The sequence below is a fragment of the Antechinus flavipes genome, chromosome 1, assembly GCF_016432865.1.
Source record: "Antechinus flavipes isolate AdamAnt ecotype Samford, QLD, Australia chromosome 1, AdamAnt_v2, whole genome shotgun sequence".
NCBI lineage: Eukaryota > Metazoa > Chordata > Mammalia > Dasyuromorphia > Dasyuridae > Antechinus > Antechinus flavipes.
Genome location: NC_067398.1, coordinates 657337288 through 657355776, shown reverse-complemented (window position 1 = coordinate 657355776; position 18489 = coordinate 657337288). Strand labels below are relative to the sequence as shown.

Sequence of the window (18489 nt, the reverse complement as noted above, 5' to 3'; positions counted from 1 at the left end):
TGTAGGGATGGCACACTTTAACTTTAAACTGTACAATTAACACTTTTGCCATCATTTTCTTAAGTGTAGACCACCAACAAAGTAATTAGTCAAGTCCTGATTTGTAGCATTTGCACTGAAATTTGAACAATTAGCTGTGGTTAGCTACTCTACCTCCAGAATATCTCTGCCTGTAAAACAAAGGAGCTGTGGTAGGTGATTTCTCTGATGTTTACCCGCTGGAGATCCATGATGCTTGGAATTCCCCTTGTTTGCCTCAAATGAACTATCAGTTAGTAGACTGAATTTCAATGGTGTCCGACTTTATGTGACCCCATTTGGGGTCTTCTTGGCAAAGATAGTGGAGTGATTTACCCTTTCCTTCTCCAGCATATTTTTCAGATGAATAAACAAAAGCACCTGACTGATTTGGCTTACTATGGCTTTGCATTTAGGAGTTACAAAGTACAACTCCCTTGAAAAATCTGGAGCGCATTCATTCAAAAATAGACTCCATGTCCTTAGGGATAAAGGGAATGATCTTGAAGTGAGGTAGTGGGAAGGTACCTATTGATGCAATATATGTGGCTAAGGCAACTCATAATTTCAGGGGTCTGTAGTGTGGGGGTTTCTCAGCTGGGCATCTCTTCATATGTTATGGGGGTTCCAATGAACTTCCTGGGTGTGTGGGATGTAGTGACCACTAACACAATGAATCAGGAGTCCGTGTTTAAGTGCAGGAAAAAATTTATTTTTTTCTCAGGAGAAAGGGTGCACAGTCTCTGAAACACAAAGCATGGTTCAAGACAGAGACATATACATAAGCAAGGGGCAGTCCCATAATGCAAGCTCCCTTTCCCAATCCCCTGGCTCCTTTCCCCAGTGGCTGGGATTTCCAATGTGCCCTTCCTGAAAATGTGAGGCAAGAAAATCAGAAGGTATCAAATGCCTAAAAGAGCAGTGTTTCCCATTCAGTCCAGTCCCAGCTCCCAAGGAGATTCCATTCTAGAGGGGAAGATAACCTGGAAAGCTAGGAGCAAAAAACAAAGCATTCTTTTCCAATCTCAGGCTGCCATCCCTGATTGGGAAATTCAATCCCTGACCCTAAGGAGTTTATATTCGTACATTCTTTTAGGGGAGATAACTTGTCACCCTGAATACCCTCCATGTCCCTGTGGGTTTCAGTCCTCCAATTCAAGTCCCATTTCTCCGATTCAACCTTCATAAGTGTGGAAACCAAACAAATGCCCATCTATTTCTCACACTGACTTTGCCCTTTGATAAGCCCAAACCCAGAGCTGATCCTTGGCTGGGGCTCTGCTGTATTCTTCTAGAAATACTTTTAATCCAGGATAGAGAAAAGCATATTTAAGGCCTGGATTCTAAGAGTTATCACTTATATGAAGATCACTTGGCTGGTTAAGATATCGGACATTAAGGTCCTTTTTCAGTTAAACTGCCAAGTATTCAACCACTACTGCAGAGATCTCAACCCTCATGGACAGTCACCTACTGTAGGAGCAAAGCAGAATTGCAGTGCTTTAAAAGGAAAGTGAGATGTGCAGATTTAGAGACATCTCCACTCCAAATGTTTCTGTGCACTATCTGTGCTGGATGTGTGGTAGAGCCTTCCAAGCTCCTGTTGGTCTGATCAGTCACAACTGGACTCCACCTTAGTGATGTCATTTGGGTTCTTTTAAATAAAGGACAATGACCAACCAACTACCACTAATACATGGGAGAACTGAAGTTTATTTTTTTCTCTTGACAACTCTTCCTGCTTTGGGACTAGGTCTCCTTGGTGACAGAGCTCCCCCTAACTTGGGGTAGTCATCCAGAACCTTTCCCCAATCTTTATCTCTTCAGACTAGACTATAATCAGGCAATCACCATTTGTCTGATAATCACCAGTGTTTGCATTAAAAGCAAATAAACAAAATTCCAAGGTTTTCCTATTAGTATATGCAAAAGAAGGACTTCAGAAAAAATACAGAGATGATCTGTGCTTTTGAGGCACCTCTCTCTCTGTGTCTCTCTCTCTCTCTTTCTCTCTTAACATCTCTCTCTGTCTCTCTCTTCTCTCTCTCTCTGTCTCTTTCTCTCTCTCTCTCTCTCTCTCTCTCTCTCTCTCTCTTCTCTCTTTTTCTCTGTCTTTCTTTCCCTCTTTCTCATTCTCTGTCTCTGTCTCTCCTTTTCTTTTTTCGCTTGTTTCCCTCTCTCCCTTTACATGAAAATGAGTTCCACAAAGCTTCACATCCTGTATAAAGTATGAAAAGATTCATTCACACCACAAGTGTCTCTATCTTTATTAAATTCTAAATATAGTTGGAATTGGAGGTATGTTTTCTTTTTTGGAATATGCCCATTATGGCTGCAAATTTGCTTTAGTCTTAAAGGACACATACTTCAAAAATATCTCCCTTACAATTTGGCTCTTCAGAAATGAATGTGCTCGCATAGGAGTCACTGATTTTCAGTATCTGGATGACCACTTGTTGGGATATATTATGAAAGGGATACCTGCTTTGGTCTAGATTGCATTAGGGAGCCGTTAAGGTCTCTTCCAATTTAGAGATCCTGACTTCTTCTGGGGTTCCCAATACTAACTTTTCAGCAAATGCTTTGATAGATGGCACAGGGGATAGAGTATTAGTCTAGAGTCAGGAAGACTCATCTTCCTCGGGTTAAATCTGACCTCAGACACTCATTAGTTGTATGATGCTGGACAAGTCATTTCCCTTTGTTTGGCTCAGTTTCCTCACTGTAAAATAACCTGAAGAAGGAAATGGCAAACAACTTTAATATCCTTGCCAAGAAAACCCCAAATGGGATTGTGAACAATCAGATATTACAGAAATGACTAAACAACAAAATGCTTTGTTTCCCATTTGCAACAATAACTTTGGCAACCTTGGTCTCGGCACCTCTTTTGACTACATTCTTCTTCTACTTAGATGTGGATGAATGTTCTGAGAATCCCCATCGTTGTGGTCCCAATACCAAATGCACCAACACCATTGGAAGTTATACATGCAGCTGTTTGTCTGGATTCTCTTCTCCCAGTGGAAACTCTTGGATCCCTGGAAAGACAGGGCCTTTCCAATGTACAGGTAACACTCATGGTGCCACTGATGACCTGATCTGGTGTCTAGGATTGTCTCAGCTGGCCTTGAAACAGCCTGACCCTAGAATTATACTTGTTGGGATAGCCCAGGGAGTTGTGACTGTACCTGCAGTGAACCTTTGAACCGTCACCTTTGGGAACTCTCAAGATGAAAATCCCAAGAGCAGTAAGATATGACCTATCTTGCAGCTTTCTTGGGTTCATTTATTTATTCACTTTAAAAATAATGTTTTATCTCTGGAGTGCCTTCTCTCTGAGAAGCCTCATGAAAGTTTACAAACAAATGTGGGAGATGGTCCTTGTCTTCAGAGAGGTTGTAAATTAACTGGAAAGAAAAGATATATTTTCTACAATCTCCTTGGAAGAACATGAATTAATAAAATAAATACTTTAAGAGTCTGGGATTATGTTGGCCTATGGATGGAAGAAGGTGACACAGGAAGAGACAGAATTTGGAATCAGAGAATTTAGGTTCAGGTTCTCTCATGACTTCCTTCTTTCACTAAAACACCTGATTTGTGTGATTAGAAAAGTCTTGATATATTTTTTCTCTTTGCTTTCAGTTGTAAAATTGATTCAACAATTAATTAATTGATTGAATAATTAATCTTTTTAGCACTTCTTAAATATTGCAAAGGTTAATTCTTTGGGCACCCTCATGGATCCTGCTTGACTGCCAAAAATATAACACAGCTCCCAGCAGGGCATATTCTTGCCCGTGTTGTTGCCTAGCTGCTATTTCTTTTTCCTCCATTTACTGCAGGTTCCTGGTGCTGCTCTTGTTTCTTCATGCTCACAAATCCAACTAATCCAGATTATTATGGCATCAAAATGGACTGAAGGAAGTAACATTAATTAAAGGAAATACCATCCCTCTAAATTCTAGGATTATATTCTAATAGATAGATTTTGGACAGAAAATGCCATCTGCATCCAGAAAAAGGACTATAGAGAGTAAATGTAAATCAACACAAACTATGTTCACTTATTTTTTTTCTATTTTTTTATTCTCTCCCATGATTTTTCCCTTTTGTTCTGATTTTTCTCTCCCAACACAATTCATAAAGTAATGTATATTAAAAATTAATTAATTAATTTAGAAAGAAACAAAAAAAGGAAAAAGCAATCAGCTTTCCAAAAAAAGATTGTAGGGATGGCACACTTTAACTTTAAACTGTACAATTAACACTTTTGCCATCATTTTCTTAAGTGTAGACCACCAGCAAAATAATTAGTCTAGTCCTGATTTGTAGCATTTGCACTGAAATTTGAACAATTAGCTATGGTTAGCTACTCTACCTCCAGAATATCTCTGCCTGTAAAACAAAGGAGCTGTGGTAGGTGATTTCTCTGGTGTTTACCCGCTGCAGATCCATGATGCTTACATGATACTGCCAATGCAGATGCCATGATACATAGATGTGTCATGGCACATTTGGGCTGCTTGTGGCAGAACATGCCTGAGAGTAGCCAGAAGCTGATTAAAATACACCTGGGAAATATTCAACAAAATAAATAAAAATAAAATAAAACAGAAAACATTATCTTTACAAACTAGGTCAATATGTGGAGAATAGGGATACTTATTGATCCCCATTTTTATCTGAGCTTCATATTACTGACTTCATAGACAGCTTCCTAAATTGCTGTAGACCTTCTCCCTCTCCCCCAACCCCAGCTATTACTTGGTAGTAAATTACTTGATGATAATGTTCTCTGCCCTTAGCTAGACTAATCCTCAGGAACTTACTAAACCCATCTGAACATCTTCCAGAGTTGGCAGCATCTGCCAAAATTTGTGATTTCTTGGTATAGCCTTTGCAAAGCTATGAGTGATCTCTATGTCTTGGAAAGTCATCAGAGAAGGACTTTAGGAAAGGAAGAGCATTCATTCCCATGCCCATGTATGAGAGGCTTTCAGCACATCATTTGACTCGTTCCACTCTCACTCAGAATACAACTATAGGAAAAAAAACTCTATAACAAAGCTAGGGTATGATTCACATCTAGGGATTTTCCCAAAGGGATTTCCTAAAAGGATTGTAACTGAGATCCTTCTAGGAACATTCCTCAAAGAGCAGAAAGTAGATAACTCATACAGGAGAGTTATTTATTTCTTCCATCACAAAAAGATGATTAAAATACAAAAGTCTCATAAGCACACACTCACAAACATATAAAATATGAAATTGTAATTTCCATTATCCTCTACAAGAAGGCAGCAAGGAGTCTTTCAGGAGACCTTTAGGATTTAATAGGTGTTTCATACTCACCATGGATCTGAAGTATTTGAACAGCAAGTCAAGGTCTATATTTCCTTGTCAGCCAGACATGTATGACTCACCCCTTTGGCAGAGATTATCTTTTCTTCTCAAAAGGGTTTAGTTGCAGGAAATATTACCTGCCAGGCAACTTCCAGTCAATTAGATGACTCTGTATCTCTTGAGCACATGATTTAAATAATACCAGAAACAACTCTCTCAGCACAAAGAAAGAAATACAGAGCAGAAATGACAGTGAAATATAGTCCCAGACCTACTGCTCCAAGCATGTAGCTACCTTAGCTTCTCTTGGGAAGGATGAAGGAATAGAGTCAAATGTATTGCCAATCCACACACTGAGAAGGGGAGAAGACAGTGAGAGCAGACCTACTTTCTTCTTTCAAAGCTCACTAAGTGGACATTCGTCTGCAAAAGAGCTCCTGGGGTGTGGATCATAAGGAACCAACCTGAGCCTTCTGTTCCGATATGCCCTTTAAGAAGGGGCCAGAAATTCAATAGGCTAGTGATGGAGAAAGCCATCCACATCCAAAGAGAGGTCTATGGGGACGAAATGTGGATCAAAATATAGGATTTTCAACTTTTTTGATGTTTGCTTGCTTGTTATTTTCTTCTCATTTTTCCCTTTTTGATCTGATTTTTCTTGTTCATCATGATAAATGTGGAAATATGTTTAGAAGAATTGCATGTTTAATCTATTTTGAATTATATATTGTCTAGAGGAGGGGAGGAAGTAGAGAGGAAGGGAGAAACATTTGGGACTCAAGGTTTTACAAGGGTGAATGTTGAAAAGTATCTGCATATATTTTGAAAAATAATAAAGATATTATTTGTTTTTTTAAAGCAGGGGGAACTGAGGGATGCCTCATAAAGTAATGAGTTCTTCATCCCTCAGGAAGTCCTCAAGCAAAGGCTGATCCAGCACTTGTCAGGAATGCTTTAAGAGATTCCTATTCAGGTCCTGTTAGACTCAATGGCCTATAAGTTTTCCCCCAATACTGTGATGACATGATTCTAATGAAATAATTACTTCATTAATTTGAGGAAAGTAAACCTCGGTAGGCTTTAAACGATTCTAGAATGTGACTTATAATCATTAAATTATAATTTTAATGAAATTTGGAATTATAATATTAATTAAAAAAAAAAAAAAAGACAGAGCCAGAGCACATCTGTCACTGGAAAAGGCCTAAAAGCATGACCAGCTCCTGAAGAAGGGCTTCAATTTAAACATTTTCTTAGGGATAGGGATTAGAAGGGATTCTTCTTCAGGTTGGACTACAAGTCCATTGATGACCTTTCTGGTTCTGAAATTCTGGGCTTATGTGAAGTCAGTGAAAGTAAATTTGATGAGGGAGGGGACATTGACAATGGGAAGCTATGATTTCTCAGAGGATGGGATCTCTGAGCTGAATCTTAGAGGAATCTGAGTATTCTAAGAATCACAAGTGAGGAAGGGATGATATATTCCAGGCATGGGACTTGTGATTTATTATAATTACCACACAAAATTTTTTATGAAAACTTTTTATTCTCAAAACATTTGCATGGATAATTTTTCAACATTGACCTTTGCAAAACCTTGTGTTCCAAATTTTCCCTTCCTTCCCCCCATGACCTCCCCTAGGTAGCAAATAATCCAATATATATTAAACATGTTAAAATCCAATATATGTATACATAGCTACACAATTATTTTGCTGCCCAAGAAAAAATCAGATCAAAAAGGAAAAAAATGAGAAAGAAAACCAAATCCAAGCAAACAACAACAAAAAAGTGATAATGCTATATCATGATCCACTCAGTTCCCACAGTCCTCTATCTGGAACACTTAAATGTGGAGATCCCCATGTAACCTACCTGCATCTGAGTGTCTCATGGGTTTCCTGGATCTAGGCCCTCCACTTTTTCCAATATCCAGCAACTGTCTGGACCCCATGACCTGCCTTAATAATTCAAGGTGCATAGATACAGGAAAGCATTACTACTGTTCCTGTAACCCTGAATTTGCTCTGGCCTCTGGAGACCAAATTTTCACTGACCCAAATGAGAAATGTGAAGGCGAGAGATGGTGGAACTGGGAATGGGGGGTAGGTGGGAGTGGGTACAGACTCTTGGTCAATCTAACCTAGATTTATCATGTGGACAAGCCAGGAGATGCTGAGGCTTCATGGGCAGAAACCTGCTCCTAAGAGAGACAGACAGGGCCTGCTAGTTGACACAGGATTGTCTGGGGAGAAGTTAAGTTAAAAGGCATTTGTTAAGTATTCACTAAGGGCTAGGAATAATACTAAGTGCTGGGGATGCCAAAAAATAAAGGCAAAAATGATCCACAAGAAGCTCACAGTATAATGGGAGAGACAACAGCTAAATAAGTAGAAACATACAGAATATTTAGAAGGTATCTCAGAGGTAAGGGCCTTGTGGATGTGAAGCGTGGGAGACAGGAATCTGGTAGAGGAGTTGAGTTTTGGAAGTAGACATTAAGTGGAGTTGAGGGAGAACATTCTAGTTACAGAGAACATAAAAAAAAAGGCAGAGAATGGGGAGAGTGAGTGCTTTGTATTAGGAAGCTAATGTCAGCAGATACTCCAGTGCATGGAATGGAGAGTAAAGGATAGGAAAACTGGAAAAGTGGGAAGGCTCCAGGTGGATTGAGAAGGGCTTTAAAAGTCAAACAAAGATGATCTTCTCAGCCCAGAAACTCTCAGGCAGAAAGGCATCTTTGGTTTAGTAGCAGTTCCTGATTCTGGAAGAGTGTCTTAGAAGAGATGGAAAGAAATATGGTCAGAGATTTCAAAGTCTTCCAGGGTCACAGGGGAAAGAAGAATTTGAACGGGTCTGATTGGTCCTAGAAGGAAAAAGTAGAAACAGAGGGTGAGAAGCAGGCAGAGAAGGTGCAGAAAGGCAATTTTCAACTCAGTCTAAGAAGCTCTCCAGCACTGCAGCAGGCTCCTGAGGAGTCCTGAGTTCCCCATTACTTGAGGTTTCCAGGAGATGCTGATGACCATTTATTAGAGGGTAGTCTTGCTCCGGTCTAGGTCAGATCGGGTGATCTCTAAATTTTTTCCAACTCAGAGACCCAGGTGTTGGATTTCCTTCTTGGCATCTTAGAGAGGTAGTAACTTCTCTGTGAATACTTTGATTTCCATATGCAACAATCAGCCCAGCTACCTTGGTGTAAATTTTGACCAAATTTACCTTCTGTGTTGATGCAGTTGTATTTTCCCAAAGTTTCCATCTTTAGAGTCCCAGTTCCAAGTGGATCAGTATCTGGGCAGGTAAAACTCTACCTGTGGTGACAGCTCAGGAGAAGGTACAGGAGAAACTCAGACATTATTAGTTTGGAAATTTCTTGGGTTCATTTATTTATTCAGTAGCTGTAAAATATAGTGGATAGAACATTGGACTTGAAGTGAAGAAAACCTGAATTCAAGTCCTGCTTACAACCTCTTTCAGCCTCAATTTTCATATTTGTTATATATTGGAATAATAATCATATGTATTTCACAGAATTGATGTGAGGATCAAATTAGAAAACGTATATTATGTACTTTGCAAGCTTTAAAGTGCTCTATAAATGCATACTATTATTTTTATTATTACTATCTATCAATTCTGTTGTGGGTAAGTTGGAGAAATTGTGAGATTTGGGGAAACTGTCTACATTTTACCATGTTGTTGTTCATATGATCCAGAAGTCTCTTATTATTTATCATCAAAATGATTCCTTCCTGAGTTCCAACTATGTGACCAGTTCTGTGCAAGTGTTTGGGAGAGTATCCAGATAAGTGTGAGAGATAATTTTCCTACTGAGAGGAGTTTCAGTCTACTTGAACATATGGTAGTACTAACTTCAATATAATTATCAGGACATAGAATTGTGAGAATTTATATAGTACTTAAGATTTGCAAAGCCCTTTGTAAACACTATCTCATTACCCTGGAAAGTAGGTGCTCTTATTATCCCCATTTACAGTTGAGGAAACTGAGGCTGAGAAAGGTTATACCAATCAGCTGCCTCTCCATCTCACGGTATTTCACTACCTGTTCTCTTATCTGGAATACTCTCCCTCCTCAAAAAAAAAAAAAAAAAAAAAAAAAAAAAGGAAGGAAGAAGAGCTTCCTGGCTTCCCTGGCTTACTTCAAGTTCCAGATAAAATCCCATCTTCTGCTGAATACCTTCCCTAATCCTCTTCATTTCAACAACTTCCTTCTATTTATCCTGAATATAACTGGTCTCTACATATCTTTTTGCGTGTTGTCTCCCTAATTAGACTATGAGCTCCTAAGGGAAAAAATTTTTTTTTCTCCTATCTTCAGTGTTTAGTACAGTGCCTATCACATAATAAGCATTGAATTAATATTTATTGACTCAATGAGGGGTTTCATTATATTACTCATATTTCAACTGTGATATAAACTTTCTCTCTTTATTCCAGATCAGGATGAGTGTGCAGATTCCACAGTGTGCCCACCATATTCCATCTGTATCAACATCCCAGGAAACTACACTTGTAACTGCAAACGTGGCTTTTTAATGATGAAAAGTAATGATAACAGAATGGAGTGTCAAGGTGAGGAGGGATGGAGGGGATTCCTATAAAATGTTAGTCTAGTTTTAATATTATGTTAATAAGATCTTAACATGTTAATAAGATCTAGAAATGCAAGAATTTGAACCTGGCTCTATTTAAATGGTTGGTTAGTTTCCCCTCCTCTCCTTATATCTGTCTGTCTGTCTCTGCCTCTGTCTCTTTCTGCTTCTCTTTGTCTCTGTCTGTCTGTCTCTCCCTCTGTCTGTGTCTCTCTTTCCCACTCTCTGTTTCTCTCTCAGTTTGCAGTATGGATCACATCCCTTTTATACTTTCAAATCCCAGATCACTCTGGTAGCATTTTATGAATTCTCCACAGAGGTGTCATGCAGTCCATTAGAGAATTCCCCACTGATTTAAAAAAAAAACTTTTATTTTTCACTACTCACAAAGTATTTGAACGCTCATAATAATGTAATATAATAATAACATCCTTCATCCTTCATTCTGGGGCAATGATTAACTCATTTTTCTTTAATACACTCTACATTCTTCCATTAGTCTTAGGCTAAATTGTAATGTGAATTCCTCTAAGACTGGGATGTTTCCTGATTGTTAGTCATATTGTATCACTGAGGAGAATATAAGTATAAAATTATGGGTCTTTATGACAGTGAATATCCTGAGACACAGCATGAAACAAGAGGGAAGAAGGATGGATTTGAAGTCATGAGAATTTAATTCTTTTTCTTTTTAAATTTAAAAAATTAATCTAATTTTTAAAAAGACTGGATTTTCTGATCTCAGCCAGACTGGAAGTTCACTTATTACTCATGAGGTCAATATCCCTTTTTAGATGTTTTATTTTTGACTTGATCTGGTTTGTCCCTCCTTAGTCAATCAGGTGGTCCCTCTATCTGGGCACTCAACTGATTGGTGCTAGACTTAGTGTGGACACTCAGTCTTCTTAGTTAATTGCAACTTAAAACTCCTGAGCTTGAGATCCACTAGCTTCCACCTCTCTGGCAGATTATGTGGGATTATAAAGCTGAGTCACTGACCTCAGCTGTCCTGAATTCTAATCCTCGCTCTGCAACTTTATGTCTGATATTGTGCCTCAGTTTTCTAACTATAAAATGAAGTGGTTGTACTCAATAACTTTCAAAGTCCTTTCTAGTTTTAAAACTATGATCCTAGGATCACTGAACATGCTGCACCATTTCGCCAAAGGTTCTCCTCTTTTGTTCAGTTTCAGGGCTAGCTCAAAGTTAAATGTAGTGGTAGACTAACTCCAAGGTCATCTCTCTATTCACTATCAGACTGCCTTTTTACTATGTAAAATGTGCATTCTTGCTTCACTTTGTTTTTCCAGTGTGGATGATTATGCTTAATTCTTTTGAATGATCATGGGTGTGCTTGAGAAAACTCTAATGTTGGAGAACAAAATTCCACTGTCATCAAAATGAACTATCAGTTAGTAGACTGAATTTCAATGGTGTCCGACTTTGTGTGAGCCCATTTGGGGTCTTCTTGGCAAAGATAGTGGAGTGATTTACCCTTTCCTTCTCCAGCCCATTTTTCAGATGAATAAACAAAGGTACCTGACTGATTTGCCTTAGTAAGGCCATTTGCTTTGGCTTTGCATTTAGGAGTTACAAAGTACAACTCCCTTGAAAAATCTGGAGCGCATTCGTTCAAAAATAGATGCCATGTCCATAGGGATAAAGGGAATGAGAGGTGGTGGGAAAGTACCTATGGATGCAATATATGTGGCTAAGGCAATTCATAAGTTCAAGGGTCTGTACTGTGTGGGTTTCTCAGCTGGGCATCTCTTCATATGTTATGGTGGTTCCAATGAACTTCCTGGATGTATGGGATGTAGTGACCACTAACACAATGAATCAGGAGTCCGTGTTTAAGTGCAAGAAAAAGTTTATTTTTTTCTCAGGAGAAAGGGTGCACAGTCTCTGAAACACAAAGCATGGTTCGAGACAGAGACACACATACATAAGCAAGGGGCAGTCCCATAATGCAAGTTCCCTTCCCCAATCCCCTGGTTCCTTTCTCCAGTGGCTGGGATTTCCAAAGGGCCCTTCCTAAAAATGTGAAGTAAGAAAATCGGAAGGTATCAAACACTTAAAAAAGCAGTGTTTCCCATTCAGTTCCGTCCCTGCTCCCAAGGAGATTCCATTCTAGGGGGGAAGATAACAGTGGAAAGCTAGGAGCAAAGAACAAAACATTCTTTTCCAATCTCAGGCTGCCATCCCTGATTGCAACCTCCAATCCCTGACCCTAAGGGGTTTACATTCTTACATTCTTTTAGGGGAAATAACTTGTCCCCCTGAACAACCTCCATGTGCTTGTGAGTTTCAGTCCTCTAATTCAAGTCCCATTTCTCTGATTCAACCTTCATAAGTGTGGAAACCAAATAAATGCCCATCTATTTCTCACACTGACGTTGCCCTTTGATGAGCCCAACCCCAGAGCTAATCCTTGGCTGGGGCTCTGCTGTGTTCTTCTAGAAAGACCTTTTCTGAGAGTTATTGCTTATATGGAGATCACTTGGCTGGTTAAGGTGCCGGACATTAAGGTCCTTTTTCAGTTAAACTGCCAAGTATTCAAACACTGCAGAGATCTCAATCCTGATGGACAGGTCACCTACTGTAGGAGCAAAGCAGAATTGCAGTGCTTTAAAAGGAAAGTGAGATGTGCAGATTTAGAGACATCTCCACTCCAAATGTTTCTGTACACTATCTGTGCTCAATGTGTAGTAGAGTCTTCCAAGCTCCTATTGGTCTGATCAGTCACAACTGGACTCCACCTTAGTGATGTCATTTGGATTCTTTTAAATAAAGGACAATGACCAACCAACTACCACTAGTACATGGGAGAACTGAAGTTTAGTTTTTTCTCTTGACAACTCTTCCTGCTTTGGGACTAGGTCTCCTTGGTGACAGAGCTCCCCCTAACTTGGGGTAATCATCCAGAACCTTTCCCCAATCTTTATCTCTTCAGACTAGACTATAATCAGGCAATCATTGTTTGTCTGATAATCACCAGTGTTTCCATTAAAAGCAAATAAACAAAATTCCAAGGTTTTCCTATTAGTATATGCAAAAGAAGGACTTCAAAAAAGATACAGAGATTATCTGTGCTTTTGAGACACATCTCTCTCTCTCTCTCTCTCTCTCTCTCTCTCTCTCTCTCTCTCTCTCTCTCTCTGAAGGTCTCTCTCTGTCTCTCTGTCAGTCTCTCTCTTTTCTCTCTCTCTCTCTCTCTCTCTTTTCTCTTTCTCTGTCTCTTTCTCTCTGTCTCAGTGTCAGTCTCTCTCTTCTCTCTTTCTCTTTGTCTCTCTCTCTCTCTTTCTCATTCTTGTCTCTGTCTCTTCTCTTTTTTCTCTTGTTTCCCTCTCTCCCTTTTCGTGAAAATGACTTCTTCAAAGCTTCACATCCTGTATAAAGTATGAAAAGATTCATTCATACCACAAGTGTCTCTATCTTTATTAAATTCTAAATATAGTTGGAATTGGAAGTATGTTTTCTTCTTTGTAATATGCCCATTATGGCTGCAAATTTCCTTTAGTCTTAAAGGACATATACTTCAAAAATATCTTCCTTACAATTTGGCTCTTCAGAAATAAATGTGCTAGTATAGGAGTCACTGATTTCTCCATCATCCAAGATCTCTCAACAGTATCTGGATGACCACTTGTTGGGAAATGAAAGGGATTCCTGCTTTGGTCTAGATTGCATTAGAGAACCTTTGAGGTCTCTTCCAATCTAGAAATCCTGACTTCTTCTGGGATTTCCAATACTAACTTTTCAGCAAATGCTTTGATAGATGGCACAGGGGATAGAGTATTAGTCTAGAGTCAGGAAGACTCATCTTCCTCAGGTTGAATTTGACCTCAGACACTCATTAGCTGTATGATCCTGGGCAAGTCACTTCCCTTTGTTTGGTTCAGTTTCCTCATCTATAAAACCACCTGAAGAAGGAAATGGCAAAAAACTTTAGTATCTTTGCCAAGAAAACCCCAAATGGGATCATCTACAATCAGATATTATAGAAATGACTGAAAAACAAAATGCTTTGTTTCCCATTTACAACAATAACCTTGGCAACCTTGGTCTGGGCAACTCTTTTGACTACATTCTTCTTCTATTTAGATGTGGATGAATGTTCTGAGAATCCCCATCGTTGTGGTCCCAATACCAAATGCACCAACACCATTGGAAGTTATACATGCAGCTGTTTGTCTGGATTCTCTTCTCCCAGTGGAAACTCTTGGATCCCTGGAAAGACAGGGCCTTTCCAATGTACAGGTAACACTCATGGTGCCACTGATGACCTGATCTGGTGTCTAGGATTGTCTCAGCTGGCCTTGAAACAGCCTGACCCTAGAATTATACTTGTTGGGATAGCCCAGGGAGTTATGACTGTACCTGCCGTGTTGACGTCACCTTTAGGAACTCTCAAGATGAAAATCCCAGGAGCAGTAAGATAAGATCTATCTTGCAGCTTTCTTGGGTTCATTTATTTATTCACTTTAAAAATAATGTTTTATCTCTGGAGTGCCTTCTCTCTGAGAAACCTCATGAAAGTTTACAAACAAATGTGGGAGATGGTCCTTGTCTTCAGAAAGACAAGGTGACACAGAAAAGAAGGTGACACAGAACGAGACAGAATTTGGAATCAGATCATTTAGGTTCAGATACTCTCATGACTTCTTTCTTTCACTAAAACACCTATTTTGTGTGATTAGAAAAATCTTGATATATTTTTTCTCTTTGCTTTCAGTTGTAAAATTGATTTAACAATTAATTAATCGATTGAACAATTAATCTTTTTAGTACTTCTTAAATATTGCAAAGGTTAATTCTTTGGGCACCCTCATGGATCCTGCTTAACTGCCAAAAATATAACACAGCTCCCAGGAAGGCATATTCTTGCCCGTGTTGTTGCCTAGCTGCTATTTCTTTTTCCTCCATTTACTGCAGTTTCCTGATGCTGCTCTTGTTTCATCATCCTCACAAATCCAACTAATCCAGATTATTTTGGCATCAAAATGGACTGAAGGAAGTAACATTAATTAAAGGAAATACCGTCCCTCTAAATTCCAGGATTATATTGTAATAGATTATTCCATGTAAAAAGGTATACTTGTAAATGTTTAACAATCAACTTTCTGTCCAAAGTAATCCCCACAGATTTTGGACAGAAAATGCCATCTGCATCCAGAAAAAGGACTATGGAGAGTAAATGTAAATCAACACAAACTATGTTCACTTCTTTTTTCTGTTTTTTATTCTCTCCCATGGTTTTTCCCTTTTGTTCTGATTTTTCTCTCCCAATACAATTATAAAGCAATGTATATTAAAAATTAATTAATTAATTTAGAAAGAAACAAAAAAAAGGAAAAAGCAATCAGCTTTCCAAAAAAAGATTGTAGGGATGGCACGCTTTAAGTTTAAACTGTACAATTAACACTTTTGCCAACATTTTCTTAAGTGTAGACCACCAACAAAATAATTAGTCAAGTCCTGATTTGTAGCATTTGCACTGAAATTTGAACAATTAGCTATGGTTAGCTACTCTACCTCCAGAATATCTCTGCCTGTAAAACAAAGGAGCTGTGGTAGGTGATTTCTCTGGTGTTTACCCGCTGGAGATCCATGAGGCTTGCATGATACTGCCAATGCAGATGCCATGATACATAGATGTGTCATGGCACATTTGGGCTGCTTGTGGCAGAACATGCCTGAGAGTAGCCAGAAGCTGATTAAAATATACCTGGGAAATATTCAACAAAATAAATAAAAATAAAATAAAACAGAAAACATTACCTTTACAAACTAAGTCAATATGTGGAGAATAGGGATACTTATCGATCCCTATTTTTATGTGAGCTTCATATTACTGCCTTCATAGACAGCTTCCTAAATTGCTGTAGACCTTCCCCCTCTCCCCTACCCCCAGTCTATTACTTGGTAGTAAATTACTTGATGATAATGTTCTCTGCCCTTAGCTAGACTAATCCTCAGGAAATTACTAAACCCATCTGAATATCTTCCAGAGTTGGCAGCATCTGCCAAAGCTTGTGGTTTCTTGGTATAGCCTTTGCAAAGCTACGAGTGACCTCTATGTCTTGGAAAGTCATCAGAGAACGACTTTAGGAAAGGAAGAGCATGCATTCCCATGCCCATGTATGAGAGGCTTTCAGCACATCATTTGACTCGTTCCACTCCCACTCAGAATACAACTACAAAAAAAAATCTCTATAACAAAGCTAGGGTATGATTCACGTCTAGGGATTTTCCCAAAGGGATTTCCTAAAAGTATTGTAACTGAGATCCTTCTAGGAAAATTCCTCAAAGAGCAGAAAGTAGATAACTCATACAGGAGAGTTATTTATTTCTTCCATCACAAAAAGATGATTAAAATACAAAAGTCTCATAAGCACACACTCACAAACATATAAAATATGAAATTATAATTTCCATTATCCTCTACAAGAAGGCAGAAAGGAGTCTTTCAGGAGACCTTTAGGATTTAATAGGTGTTTCACATTCACCATGGATCTGAAGTATTTGAACAGCAAGTCAAGGTCTATATTTCCTTGTCAGCCAGACATGTATGACTCACCCCTTTGGCAGGGATCATCTTTTCTTCTCTGAAGGGTTTAGTTGCAGGGAATATTACCTGCCAGGCAACTTACAGTCAATTAGATGACTCTGTATCTCTTGATCTCATGATTTAAATAATAGCAGAAACAACTCTCAGCACAAAGAAATACAGAGCAGAAATGGCAGTTGAAATCTAGTCTCAGACCTACTGCTCCAAGCATGTAGCTACCTTAGCTTCTCTTGGGAAGGATGAGGGAATAGAGTCAAATGTATTGCCAATCCACACACTGAGAAGGGGAGAAGACAGTGAGAGCAGACCTAGTTTCTTCTTTAAAAGTTCACTAAGTGGACATTCATCTGTAGAAGAGCTCCTGGGGTGTGGATCATAAGGAACCAACCTGAGCTTTCTGTTCCAATATGCCCTTTAAGAAGGGGCCAGAAATTCAATAGGCTAGTGATGGAGAAAGCCATCCACATCCAAAAAGAGGTCTATGGGGACGAAATGTGGATCAAAATATAGGATTTTCAACTTTGTTGATGTTGTTTGCTTATTATTTTCTTTTCATTTTTCCCTTTTTGATCTGATTTTTCTTGTTCTTCAAGATAAATGTGAAAATATGTTTAGAAGAATTTCATATTTAATCTATATTCAATTACATATTGTCTAGAGGAGGGAAGGAAGTAGAGAGAAAGGGAGAAACATTTGGGAGTCGAGGTTTTACAAGGGTGAATGTTGAAAAGTATCTTTGCATATATTTTGAAAAATAATAAAGATATATTTTTTTTTAAAAGCAGGAGGAACTGAGGGATCCCTCATAAAGTAATGAGTTCTTCATCCCTCAGGAAGTCCTCAAGTAAAGGCTGTATTCAGCACTTCTCAGGGATGCTTTAAGAGATTCCTATTCAGGTCCTGTTAGACTCAATGACCTATAAGTTTTCCCCCAATACTATGATGACATGATTCTAATGAAATAATTACTTCATTAATTTGAGGAAAGTAAACCTCGGTAGGCTTTAAATGATTCTAGAATGTGACTTATAATCATTAAATTATAATTTTAATGAAATTTGAAATTATAATAATTGTGGTGTTCTTCTTTTTAAAAAATATAAGCAGGTTTCTTGGAAAGGTTTTCTGGAGGCAGTCTTAGTTTCAGTTCAGATCAATAATCACCTCAAATGCAGCCAGCTGATAAAATCCAAACGTTTATTTTCTCCTTCAGAGTCTTGTCTCTTTCCTTGGGCCCGGTTAGCTTTCTTAGAGGCCTCTTTCCATCCTTGGTTCCAAGAGCTCTTGCAGCTTGTTTTTTAGCTCTTCCAACTTCTGCTTCTAGCTCAACTCTGACTCGTGGCTTCTCAATCTCCAACTGATGCTCCCCTCTGTCAATCTTCCAAACTGACTGACTTCACTAACTCAGCTCCTTTTTATGCTCTTTTAGAGGTGTGAATTCAAAGGTTGATTCCTCCTCTGAGAGTGGGATTATGGGAGGTGTGAATTCACAAAATTACAAAGTTAACTGTTTATCTTCCTTACTTGTGAACCCCAATGTGTGAGCCAATGTGTGAATTCTCAAAAATGTAAACTCAAGCATTGTTTCTACTAATTCCAATGAGTTATCACTAAGATTCTAACCAATAATAATTAAAAAAAAAAAAAAAAGACAGAGCCAGACCATACCTGTCCTTGGAAAAGGCCTAAAAGCACAACCACATCCTGAGGAAGGATTTCAATTTAAACACCTTCTTAGAGATAGATATACATAGCTATACAATTATTTTGCTGCCCAACAAAAATCAGATCAAAAAAGAAAAAAACAAGAAAGAAAACAAAATGCAAACAACAATGAAAAGAGTTAAAATGTTATGTTGTGATCCATACTCAGTTCCCACAGTCCCCTCTCTAGCACACTTAAGTTTGGAGAGCCCCATGTAACCTACCTGCATCTGAA

At 38.6% G+C, this 18489-nt stretch overlaps 1 protein-coding gene across 1 annotated transcript in view; it reads left to right on the top strand.

Moving 5' to 3' along the window:
• The window catches only part of LOC127544842 (adhesion G protein-coupled receptor E1-like), a 76962-nt gene that overhangs the window by 20651 nt on the left and 37822 nt on the right, over positions 1–18489 (top strand). The window contains exons 5-7 of the mRNA XM_051971694.1: positions 2934–3089; positions 9825–9959; positions 14084–14239. Of these exons, the coding sequence (XP_051827654.1) occupies positions 2934–3089; positions 9825–9959; positions 14084–14239 (447 nt within the window). The remainder of the gene's footprint in view (positions 1–2933; positions 3090–9824; positions 9960–14083; positions 14240–18489) is intronic.